The sequence below is a fragment of the Mytilus trossulus genome, unplaced genomic scaffold (genome assembly GCF_036588685.1).
Source record: "Mytilus trossulus isolate FHL-02 unplaced genomic scaffold, PNRI_Mtr1.1.1.hap1 h1tg000236l__unscaffolded, whole genome shotgun sequence".
Taxonomy (NCBI): Eukaryota; Metazoa; Mollusca; class Bivalvia; order Mytilida; family Mytilidae; genus Mytilus; species Mytilus trossulus.
In genome coordinates, this window is record NW_026963316.1 from 18,808 (window position 1) to 31,106 (window position 12,299).

A 12,299-nucleotide genomic window follows, 5' to 3' on the forward strand; every position below is an offset into this window, starting at 1 on the left:
TGAGGAGTTAACCATGGTTTTTATCTTTAGATTTTTAATTAAGACTCCATATCAATATGGATATTGACCTTGGTCACATAGTCTTATTAAAATTATAGTTAGGTAGTCCTCTATTCAATGTACTATGACGATTAAATCAGGATTCTTATGTTGAACAGAAAAACAGAATAATAAACAAAACATTAATTACTGTTTTATAAGAAACGTACAAAATAAATCCCAATACATATATATTCTACGAGTAAAAAAGTTTTAAAGATAAAATATGTACATTTTGTACAAACAAATCCTTTTGTATCTAACCACCTAAAAACTTGGTGTTATATGCTGTATCAGAATTGTACAATTCAGCTGGAAAATAATTGACTATTAAAAGATTGGCACAAAGGTGAAAAGCAACTGATATAAACTTGGAAAGCCAAACAAAATCTCACAAAGAAGCAATTTAACATTACGAAATGTTCAGATTGGTGTAATGGCAGTCTTCTGAACATAAAAAGATCGAAACTCCTTGAATATCAAATGAAAATTAGTTTTTATATAATAAAGTGTAAAACGTAAAACATATCATAAGATGTATTCTCGTGGTTTGTTGCAAATAAATCATTTACCCGTTTTCATTGTTTGGTTGCAATTTTCCGAATATTATATATTCTAAATTCTAAATGCAAATGACCAGTCTACATCCTGTAAACTATATCAATCAAAGGAATTTGTCACAAATCAGGCAAATCATTTCTAATAAAAAACAATTAAGATCTAGAGAAAAAACCTTAATAAATTCAACTTAAGCATATAACACAATTGAAAAATTCAGTAAGAAATAAATTTTTACATATATATATTTACTCAACTATATATAACATGTATAACATCAAACTAAAAATAACATGTTTGTGATTCAGTTGTATTTACATTTAGCATGAATCTGACTATTGTCTATAATGTATATCAACAACAAGAACCATTGTTATTAACGCTTAACACGAATAAGCTTTATTCGTACTGCATCAGATAATGCGGTCGAAGGGATGGTAATAGCGTATATTATGTCACATTCAACGTTCATCTTAAATATCCTATGTGAAACAGAATGGGCAAAAAATGTTCAGGTAACGTTGCCGTCTTCGTGTCTGTTCCTACAAAAGGTATATCAAAATAATATTTTGAGAAACAAAGTATTTATGCTGTAATTTTTTTTTATATAATAGATATAATCGAAGTTAGGGATAAGATCATTTTCAATCTTGTTCAGTGTTAATAATTATCGTTATTTCATGCAAGGGATGATTATGTATATTTCAAGGACTTAACCAATTTATTGTTTCTCCAATATAAAGTACGGTGACCAGACCAATTTTTTTTTTAATTTAATCGTCAAACATACTATATGGCTATATTATGTATCATTGGATTCGGCATAATGAGTACTTTTGAAATATCGATGTCGTTAAAAAGAAATGGGGTAACAGTTTTGCATAAATTAAGGTCAAAGATCAAAACTGTTTTCTTTTTTCTCTCTATATTTTCAAAATTGAAATATATAAGCAGCGTTTAGTTTAATTTCAGATACAGACATTTTTTTTTTCAAATCAATTAACAATGAATTATCTCGAAAATGTAAAAAAACGGACTTATTACTCGATTAATTCTGAAAATTGGCGTTTTTCCAACACTTGTTCTATTATACAAGATCAATACAAATTCCGTTAAAGTTATAGTAGTTACCTTGCCGGGTGACATTCAAACTCAGCAATAAATGATAAATGTTGTTTTCAATTGAAGCCTACTATCCCGAACGTTTATTTTGCAAACGCTCACGAATGTAATTCATTACAACCAAAAACCACTTATTACCTCGAAAACAGTTACAACTAAAAAATCCAATCAAAATGAACCACAAAATAAATTTCATCAAAGAGTATCTTCTGGTTCATCTGTCAAGGAATTCTAACATAATTATGACCCTTATAAGGAACAAAGCTCCGCACATGTAAGGTTTTGTTTTGAACAAACACATGACTTTTTACATTAGAGATTTTTCTTTACATGATCCTGCAAGAATTCTGCTGACAAATGCCCTTCAAAATACACGGGATGTAATGATTTTTTTAATTTTCGCCAACCGTATTCTTAAGGTGACTGAATAGGGGGTTTAGCAATGTGTGATGTGGGCCAAATTGCTGCTTCACAGGGAGGTAAACTGACTTAACCTAAATCTTTACTGGTGGCAAGCTTAACACGCATTTTACTCATATCATGATGGAATGATCTAAAGACATTATTCAGATCAAACATCTATGCAACAAACTTTCTTGCACAAACAAGGGCTTCATCTTTGTCAGTACTCACGAAGCTCTGCACCTAACATAATTGAGCGTGTCCATCAAAGTCTTGTAGACTGTTTCCTTTCCTACTCCGTAGAGACGTTGTTCTGTCGCATCCGGTAAGAGTATGTACAGCTGGCAGCAGTTTACAAATTTTTGGGGAAAAGCAAGCACATAGTTAGTGAATGGTTAAACATCTTCGCCCATTCTTTACACTTCTCATGTTCCCCATCTGCAACCACAACTCCCTTGTGTGTGTTATCTGTTTGTAAAGTAGTGAACACAGAATAATCACATCCGTATCAGAGGTCCGTTTGATTGTTCTGCTGCTCTTTGCCATTTCTCTAAACTTCATGTCAAATTATAAAGCATTATTTATCATACGAGTTTTGCCCCTTGTTGAGTGCTAAACAAGTTACGACAGTCATTAACATTATTGTTTGAAATAACTTTGTCAAATTCGGAATTTACAAATGTTCCGACATAGTAAAGCTCTCTATAAGGTGGACTCATAGGGAATTTGTCATAGTTTTGAAGAAAACTTTCTCTCACACTGATGTAAATTGTGAGTGATTGGCAAAAGTAAGGTTGGGAAAGTGCACAAGAGACTTCACTTCGAATTGTTTCACCAAATCAGGAATTTCCACAAATGATCCATACTCTTCAACAAATTGCTGGCAGATTCCATCATTATGTCTTTCAACAGAGTTAAAGAAGCAACGTTTAAGCATAATAGTAAAGGAAAGGAAGTGTCTGATTCAGTACTTTTTTCTCTGGCAAACGTTCCACTTTTCAAAATTAAAACACATGGTTGTCCTTTTAGAACTACAAGGACTTTTTGATTCAAACATTTTCCAGATAACTACAAGTACAAATTCGGATTTGGTTCTTCATCTTTGAAATATATGAAGAGAAAAAAAACCATATCAAATAAACATACGGAAACAAAAAATCTTCAAAAATACATAAGAAAACACGATAACCAACACAAAATGGGATCATGAACAAACAAAACAGATCGAATTGAACAAATTTTAGCAATTGAAATCGTTGTGATACGAAATATCATTTATAGATTAAAATAAAAGTATCGGTCCGGTTCAACATTTTTATACAAGTGGAATTTCCGGCGAAAAACCTGTATCTTCGATTTTGTAGTGTATATTTTGTTTCATTGCACAAGTCGAAATAATGCTTCCGAAATAATGATTTTGATATTGTTGTTTAATAAAAATTTGAAATATCATAAAAATGTTGATTATTTTACATTTTGCGTATAAATAAATGATGAAAATGAATTGAAACGTAATCTATTAAATGCAAAATATTCGTAGTGTTATATTTTTACAAAAACTCTTCAATAACGGATTAATTTTGATAAACTGTGTTTGAAATTGTTAAAATAAGGTGTAACAACAATTTAAATAATATCAGAAAGCAAATCACGAATATTCTTTTAGAATGTAAACCTAAACACTTTTGAAGGTCGATTTTTCTTTAAAGTAAGGGAGCGTACTTCAAAGGCCATTTTACAAAAATTGCACCGTAAGATTTTTTGACGACAAGTCAAAATGTGAAGTGTAACCTTTGAACTACCAATACTGTGAATTATAGCCATATAGTCCGATTGACGATTAAAATCCTTAAATAAGCGACTTTTCCTTACTTAGTCACCGTACTAATAAGGCATATATGTCTATTTACATTTCTTTTAATTGTTGACGTGTTGGTTAATTGCCGAAACATAAACATCAGTTTATTCTGCAAGTTCTGTTTACAACAGTCGTGTAGTTATTGTGTCGTGACATAATTATATAAATACTGAGTCAGAATTTCAATTATGAAATCGAATGTCCGTATGTCATGTCGATTTTAAATATGTAGTCATATGTTAACACTGCACAGGGTAATGATTTACAATATTTGTGACAACTTTACAGTGAATCCGTTTGATGGGTACTGATCAAGAATATAGTGTTAGCAAATATGAGATATGTCAAATGTATTTTGATGAGGAATATAAACTAGCTTTCAGTAACTCTGGCGACTCTTAAATTGCAATTTGGGTTGGGTTGGGTTTTTTCTCTACATTTTATGTTTTGTACTTCCTTTCAATTTGCTGAGTCAGCCATTAACATCTTATATTAAAGAGGCTCGCGGGTACAAACATTTCAGCAAAAAATTAAAACATTTGTTTTTGTATTACAAATTTTATTTATAACACTACAAGTTATTACTTTATGATATGGAAGAAAAAATAACCAAAATCATCGATTCAGTTTGGCCCCAGATGACTTTTAAAATGTTCATATCATAGAAAAGCTCTAAATTATATCCTTTTGGTGCATACATGTAGATGCCATTGTTAACATTAAAATTGAAATATCTTTTTTAACTCATCGGTGACCTATATTTTTAATTAATGTTTTCAAATAAGCTGTGCATAAACTAAATAATTGTAAAGTTTAAACGATTTCTGTAATTTAGTTCTTTTTCATTTCGATATTACCTCTATTTCTCAGAAAATTTACAAAAATGTATGTTTCTGTCGGAGGTAGATTGTGAGCTTAAATGAACGGTGACCCCATTTTTTTATTTCATTTTTCTATTAAGTATATGATAAAGTTTATTTATAGAAAAATATAGCGAATTCCTATTTTGTTTTTAAATTATACCCGCGAGCCGCCTTAATAGTTTGTACATATGTTTTTATGTTAGTGAGTTTCAAACAAGCTAAGCACGTCAAATTTTATATATGCTTTTTCAAATTTCGGAGCCTTTTTATCAGTGGTTATCGTTTGAAGGTGTCTGTTTTTTCCGTTTCGGTTAATTGTTTTGTCAGGCGTGTTATTTTCCTTTTGATAATGTTTTTGTCATGTTTGGGCTTTTGTACCTGACTGTATAGTATATATTCTAAACATTGTTGAAGGCTGCATGGTATCTCATTGTTGCTTTAATCCATGTATATGGACCTTTGTGTATTTTTTTAAATAGTAACGCAATAGCATTTATATCTTACCTCCATGTTTTGTATTTTTTTTATTTCAATCCCTCCCTTTTCTCATTTATTCTTATTTTGTTGGAACACACAAAGTTTTGTTAATCCTTAAGATTGTTTTCTTTAATGATATTTTTTTTTGGTCAAATTCATTTACCTTGACTACACTCGTTCAATGTTATTACTGAAATTTGAGATATGTTTTTTTAACCACCTGTTGACGTAAATATAATGCAATGCCCCAATTTATACTCACGTGACATTTGAATATTTCTGCATGTTTTTTCGATTTCGATGTTTACCTGCAATTAATGCAAACAAATTTTAGAAGTTGCAAGCGTATATATTCACAACATTTGACTCAACATGCCATTAAAGTTGTATCATTTTTTGTACTTATACGGTTGTGTTTGAGGTATTTCCTTAGCACATGCAAAGAAGAGCACTTTTCGGATAAATGTGTACCATATTTTTACAGTCTTAAACGTCAAGATACTTAAAGCGAGTTAAGACTACAACAATAAATAATTGGTTAAGTTTCGATTGTTTGCAGGTTCTAGTTGCTCAAAGTGATATTTGTCAAACAAGGCTGTTAATCTCATATGGTCTTTAACGTTAGAGATTCTGATGATTTTATTTCCTACTACTCCTTTTTGTTTCAGGTACAATTTTTTTTATAAAATTAACTAAAACAATAGGATATTCCAAAGTTTGTTAAATAACAAGTTACTTTTTCAACAGTATGGTATACTTACAGATGCAAATGATGGCACAGATAATTACAAAATTACACAAAACTATTGGAGGTACAATTTTCAAAAGTTTGAGGGTCACATCTGTAAAAGAATTTTATTTTTTATATTTACCACATATATCACAAAGTAGACTTAATAATGTTCTTGTATGTTATTTATCCACTTGACAATTTTTAATAATCGGTACCAATATAAACATTCTTGTAGTATTCGTACATGTACTATTGGTACAATTGAAAACAATTAAAATTATGTGTGGTCTATGTTTTGATGTAAACTTTTGTCATTTCTAAGAAAATACCAACATAATCGGTACTAGTATTTCTTTTTTCCCTTTTTAAATCTCAGAAGTTTGGTTCGCAATGCTTCTTCACTATGTTCTTCTCTCTTTTCGTTTCAAGCATAATATAATAGTCTTTTGAAAAGGACAAAAGTGGCTGGCGTATAAATTCAAAACGTTATGATCGTTGATAGTTTTTGTTTTACAATTATCATATTTTGTGTTCTGTATACTTGTGTATGTATTTCATGTATTTGTGTTTTATTTATTTATTTTTTGACAGGGTATTGTCACTTTTGTTTTCGAAATGCAGCACGTTTAATTAGCACTACTCAGTTACTTTACAGACAATTCATTATTTTAATTTTTTTGAATAGGCATAACACAACAACTGGAAAATCAGAAAATAGACTTGACCGATTGCACCCAAATTGACTAAAGAATACTGAATGTAACTAAGTCGATAATATGTCATTGGCTTTAATACTTTAGATGACTTTATAATTGATAGTTTAACCTTTTCATAGAGTTGTACTGATCAGTATGACCATGTCGGTCAGAATTAGTATACTAATAAAATTTAATCTGTAAAAATATATCTTTATATTGTGTAAAACACAAATTTCTTACCATTTACTGGACTGTCACTGCGGCATGTGATATTCCTTTTAATTTCCAACATAAACGTTCCAATCTGACAAGTGATGTTTAACAAGTTCGCACATATTGAAGACGTGGAAGTATATCTGATATGTATGATAACTTCATAAAACAGATCTTTCATAATTTTGGAAACTCTGAGTGATTGTGAAATGTCTCCCTCCTTAAAATAATAAAACAGAATGATATAAGTATCTATATTAAATTTGGTATCGGTGAAATATCGCGATTTCTAATGTTAAGTAAAACAAATAACTTATAACTATGTGAAATAAATCTGATTAAGTCACTCCACTTAAGTCATAAAAAAAATGCGTTTAACATATAAACAAATTTAGAATGCACCAAAAAAGAGCTAGTCCTTAGTCTTTTTTTTATTATTTTCATTTAAAAGGTTCAAGAAAATGTAATAACTGATAATTAACTGCATTCGTGACTTGTTCAGTCTTTACATATTTTTTCTATCTTCGAAAAGTTGGATCCTCTACAATTATTCTTTAGTCATTCTTCATATCTTTCAAGTGATATATGAAACAATTTTTTACATGACTTAATCGTATGACGAACCAACATCTACAGTACAGATTTGTCCAACAACTTTGTCATGATTGTTCAAATTTCACTATTTATTTAAAAACACAATGTATATACTTCAAACCTAGTATTTAAAACAGCAATGTTTTTATATACATTTGTAAAATTGCATATCCTGTCAACAGTTTGGAGAAATTATACCTATGATTTTGCTGATATCAGCTTATATGTCTATAGACTTAAGGGAAAGCAATAACAAATCAATTCATATCTGCATCATTTATCCATTTGCAACGATAAAGTGGAAAAATTCGGTATCAATTACATACTACTACGTACTGTCTGTAACAAAAGATCCTATGAATTATATAGAAATCATTTAAGAAAATCTATTCTAGTTGTGTGTCTGTTTATCTGTTTGACTGTCATTATATTCTTTTGATATATCATGAAGGCTTTTAATTGGCGGAGGAAACCAGAATACCCATGGGAAAAACTACCGACTTTATGCAGAAAAAGATACAAATCTTGTCAACTAAGATCGAAGTCAAACTCACCTCGATACTAGCGGCAATCGAACTAGAGATGACAGGCTAATCATGCTCAGTGAACGGTTATTATTTACCTACTTAGACCACCAATCCAAGTATGTTTCTCTTTATTCATGCAATTACTAATTGTTCCGTCCTTTCTTTTTCTGATGATGATGAAGACTTTTTTTTTGTTTGGTGTTTGGATTATCCATATTGTTTATTCTCTATTTTATATTGTGTAATCACATGAAGTACACTTTTTGCCGCCCTTTGTAATTTAACTTTTTTTTCAACTGAAAAAAACAAACAAAAATCCCTGGCATACCCATATCGTATAAACACCTTAAGTGAACTCTTTGACTTTAGAAAACAACCGTTGCAAGTATTTCCTTTACATATATAAATCAATCAAAAAGGTAACACCAATCAGGAACCTTACAAAATGTTCCTGGAAAACTGATACTTTATGAGTTAAATCATTCTTACATCAATGGAAGCATTGCACTTGGGCTGTGGAAAAACTGGCTTTAAAGCTGCATTGACTTGCAAGACATTTCCATTCTCTACTGTAATATTTACATAAATTGGTTCGACTGGATAATCTGCCATAAATATCAAAAACATACATTACATTTACGGTAGAACTTTTGAACAAATTCTGACTAATTTTTTTCACACCTTTGATATTCCAAGTGAGGGTTGTAAAACAATAACACATTAACACAACGTTTAAATACTTGTTTAACACTTCTCAACATAGCTTCGCCTTTCTGAGTACTATACTTTTAATCTTATCAATAACTTTTCACATCGAGATTTAATGTGTACAAATTGTTTCGTGCAAACTAAACATATAAACATGAAATTGTGTGGAAAGATTGCTACACATGTGCAATGTGAAACCCCTCCACCAGAGTCCAAATCACGTACATATGAGCAATTATAGATCAGCATATGCCCTTAAACATGTTAAATAATAAAATACAATCTATAATACAAGGGCAAAAATATATATAACAATTCCAACGAGAAAACGACAAAACCATTACAAGAAAAACAAATATGACTGAGAGCAACCAACGACAACACACTACATGTATATACTAGCAATCGAGCCAAATTACATGTAACAATCATATCTCCTAAATATGTATGTTTTCGTTCATTTTTTTACATATTAAATAAGGCCGTTAGTTTTCTCGTTTGAATTACTTTACATTGTCATTTCGGGGTCTTTTATAGCTGACTATGCGATATGGGCTTTGCTCATTGTTGAAGGCCGTACGGCGACCTATCATTGTTAATGTATGTGTCATTTTGGTCTCTTGTTGATAGTTGTCTCATTGGCAGTCATACCACATCTTCTTTTTTTCTATGGATGACTGCAAGTACAAATAACGTTGAATAAAAAAAAACATGAAACTTACATTCAAAACGGTCTTCTGTCATATTTAGAATTTTGACATCCTTCGAAAAACCGTATATACACTGGTAAGGTATATTAACATCCTTTGAGTTAAGTCTATGTATTGTTAGTTTGGATGAACGAGTTTCCTTGTCAAATAATTCTGAGTATTTGTCTGGTTCCGAGGATGTACCATCCATTATCAGCAAATGAAGATTTTTCCCACCTAGCCATCTTCGAGTGTATCGGTCACAGCATGTACTAGACGGAAGTTTGCATTCTAATACTATATCCTTGCCAAACACTGCCGGATTTGTTTGAAGCGACCAAGCAACTCCTTCACCTGAATTGGGAAGAGAAATAAATCAACTATGGATATATAATATAAAAAAAAATATGCAAAGTGTTTGAAAGAAAACAATAACTTTATTTAAAAGCATTATATAAGTGTGGTAAACAGTTATGTAGTGGATGTTATAAAATGTAGGAAACAGTCACTTTTCTTTTGGGACGATGAATTTGTGGGATCTTTTACTATAGATAATTGAGTTGATCTGTAACAATAACATCTCCATGCCTTATATATCATGTACTGTATTACGCCGTTAGATTAAAACTGACGAGGAAAGGTACCACACGGCCACTGAAAACTTTATTATTGTAGAGCCCAGGTGGTCGTGTGGTCTAGCGGGACGGCTGCAGTGCAGGCGATTTGGTGTCACGATATCACAGTAGCATGGGTTCGAATCCAGGCGAGGGAAGAACAAAAAATTTGTGAAAGCAAATATACAGATCTAACATTGTTGGGTTGGTGTTTAGACGAGTTGTATGTGTTTAAATGTACTTTTTCACTTTTTTTTGTCTTTAGGAAAATGTTGTTTGTGCTGTATTAAGACCCTTCTACAACGAAATTTGTTTTACATGCACACGTAAAAAAATTGCGTTTTTATCCAACGCAATCATAGGTTTGAACGTAGTTTTCAATTTAGACTCGTTTATATATAATGCTTCAGCAATAAAGTTTGATTCATTCATTCGTTCTTTCGATGACAATGACATTTTTGGAACATAAATAAGATTCCTGCACCTTGCAAAAGTTATATCATATTCTTGACAAGTATAACATATTTTTTTAACTGAGCATATATTTCATTGATAAAAGTACGGAAATGTACATCGATAGGATTATAGAACGTAATGATAAATGCACTACATTTTGTGTATCTCAAGGTATAGATTAGCCTAGGAGGATTTATACATAAAGTCAGTACCTTAGGGGTTTGATTGCATTTTGCAATCTATACCCAACCCCCCCAACAAAAAACGAGACTAAACATACGTCATCCAACGACCTGATATTCGTAACTTGGGACAGGCGCACCGATGCTGCGGGATAAAATAAGTTTTGTAAGGTCTCAAAAGAGGGGCGAAAGAAACCAGAGGGACAGTCAAACTCATAGATCGAAAATAAACTGACAACGCTAGGTTAAAAATAAAAAGACAAACAGACAACTTATAGTATAAAAGACAAAACATAGAAAACTAAAGACTTAGCAACACGAACCCCACCAAACACTAAGGGGTGATGTCAGGTGCTCCGGTAGGGTATGCATATTCTGTTCCATATGCGGCATCCGTCGTGTCGCTCGTGTTATTACAAACCCGGTAAATAGTATATTTCTGTAGGTCACATTTGTGATGGCGTCCGTTAAATTTACAAAGGGATGATTACAACTTAATTATTTGAAACTCTTGGTTTAATAGTCAACTTGTGAGCATCAATCATCTATCAAGGAAAACATGATAGAAAATACAAACCCGGGAATATCGTATCATAAGATAGATATATACTCCGTATACAGGCGCTGATGGAGCGTGCTTCATAGAAATGGAAAGTTCACAATTGGGAAGCTAAAATCATCTCTTTCGTCGTAAAGTTTTTTCAACCGACCCTTATTGTCAATTTATATTGTCAAATCTCAACCCTCTCCTCTCTAACCAATGTGGAACAATCACAAACTCGCAGATTTATTTTTATATTTTTGAGTTTGCAGAATTGATGCATAATGGGTTCCTGTCTTACTTCAGGGAAATCATAGTGCTTTAGACATAGTTTCATCTCCTTTATAATGGCAACAAGAGAATTGTTTTTGTCGTAATTTATAGAAACATATAATTATAACTGTTAATATTAAAATTACCTGATACAGTTACATCGGGTGTCAATAAATGGAGCACTATTAAGTAAACACACAGTTTTCTGTAAAGCCGTTTTTGCAAGGAACCACTCATGGTTGGTCAAATTGTATTGATCTGTAAATATAATATTTTACATCTCCAATCAATCTTTTAACATTCATGTCAAATGTATTGTGGGTGTATGTCTCTGGTTTAATACACTTCTCCTCCCAATATTTTGTAATGGAGCAGTTAGAGTGCTGAAGGATGTATTCAAGAAACATTTGTTGTGTCAACTGAAATCCAATGAATTTCTTCTGCTACATCTACATTTCTCGTTGTTGTTGCTGGGTGACTGTTATTTCATGAAGGTAGCATCCTACCTATACCCATAATGTTGGTACTTCATATAATAAATCTCAAGATTTGTGTTTAAACTTTTCAAATGTAAAGCAATTCAATTACAATTAAAAACCAATTGTTCAGAGAACAATTGAAGGTCTTTCCATCAAAACAATGTATTTTGATATGAAAAGTTGTGAAACTAAGTTTAAAATGTCATTTCAATCGACAAATGATAGCTTCTAGTAAGCTGATTCCAAAAATATATTGTTTCTATACATTTTTTT

At 31.3% G+C, this 12,299-nt stretch overlaps 1 protein-coding gene across 2 annotated transcripts in view; it reads right to left on the minus strand.

Annotated features, from left to right (window-relative positions):
* Positions 1 to 308: 308 nt before the first annotated feature.
* The window catches only part of LOC134701349 (uncharacterized), a 40,489-nt gene continuing 28,498 nt past the window's right edge, over positions 309 to 12,299 (minus strand). For both annotated transcript variants that reach the window (XM_063562488.1, XM_063562489.1), the window contains exons 2-8: positions 11,694 to 11,805; positions 9,515 to 9,835; positions 8,574 to 8,689; positions 6,991 to 7,183; positions 6,081 to 6,161; positions 5,582 to 5,627; positions 309 to 1,139 (exon numbers count right to left, since the gene is read on the minus strand). In XM_063562488.1, the coding sequence (XP_063418558.1) occupies positions 1,109 to 1,139; positions 5,582 to 5,627; positions 6,081 to 6,161; positions 6,991 to 7,183; positions 8,574 to 8,689; positions 9,515 to 9,835; positions 11,694 to 11,784 (879 nt within the window). In that variant the 5' untranslated portion in view covers positions 11,785 to 11,805 and the 3' untranslated portion in view covers positions 309 to 1,108. The remainder of the gene's footprint in view (positions 1,140 to 5,581; positions 5,628 to 6,080; positions 6,162 to 6,990; positions 7,184 to 8,573; positions 8,690 to 9,514; positions 9,836 to 11,693; positions 11,806 to 12,299) is intronic.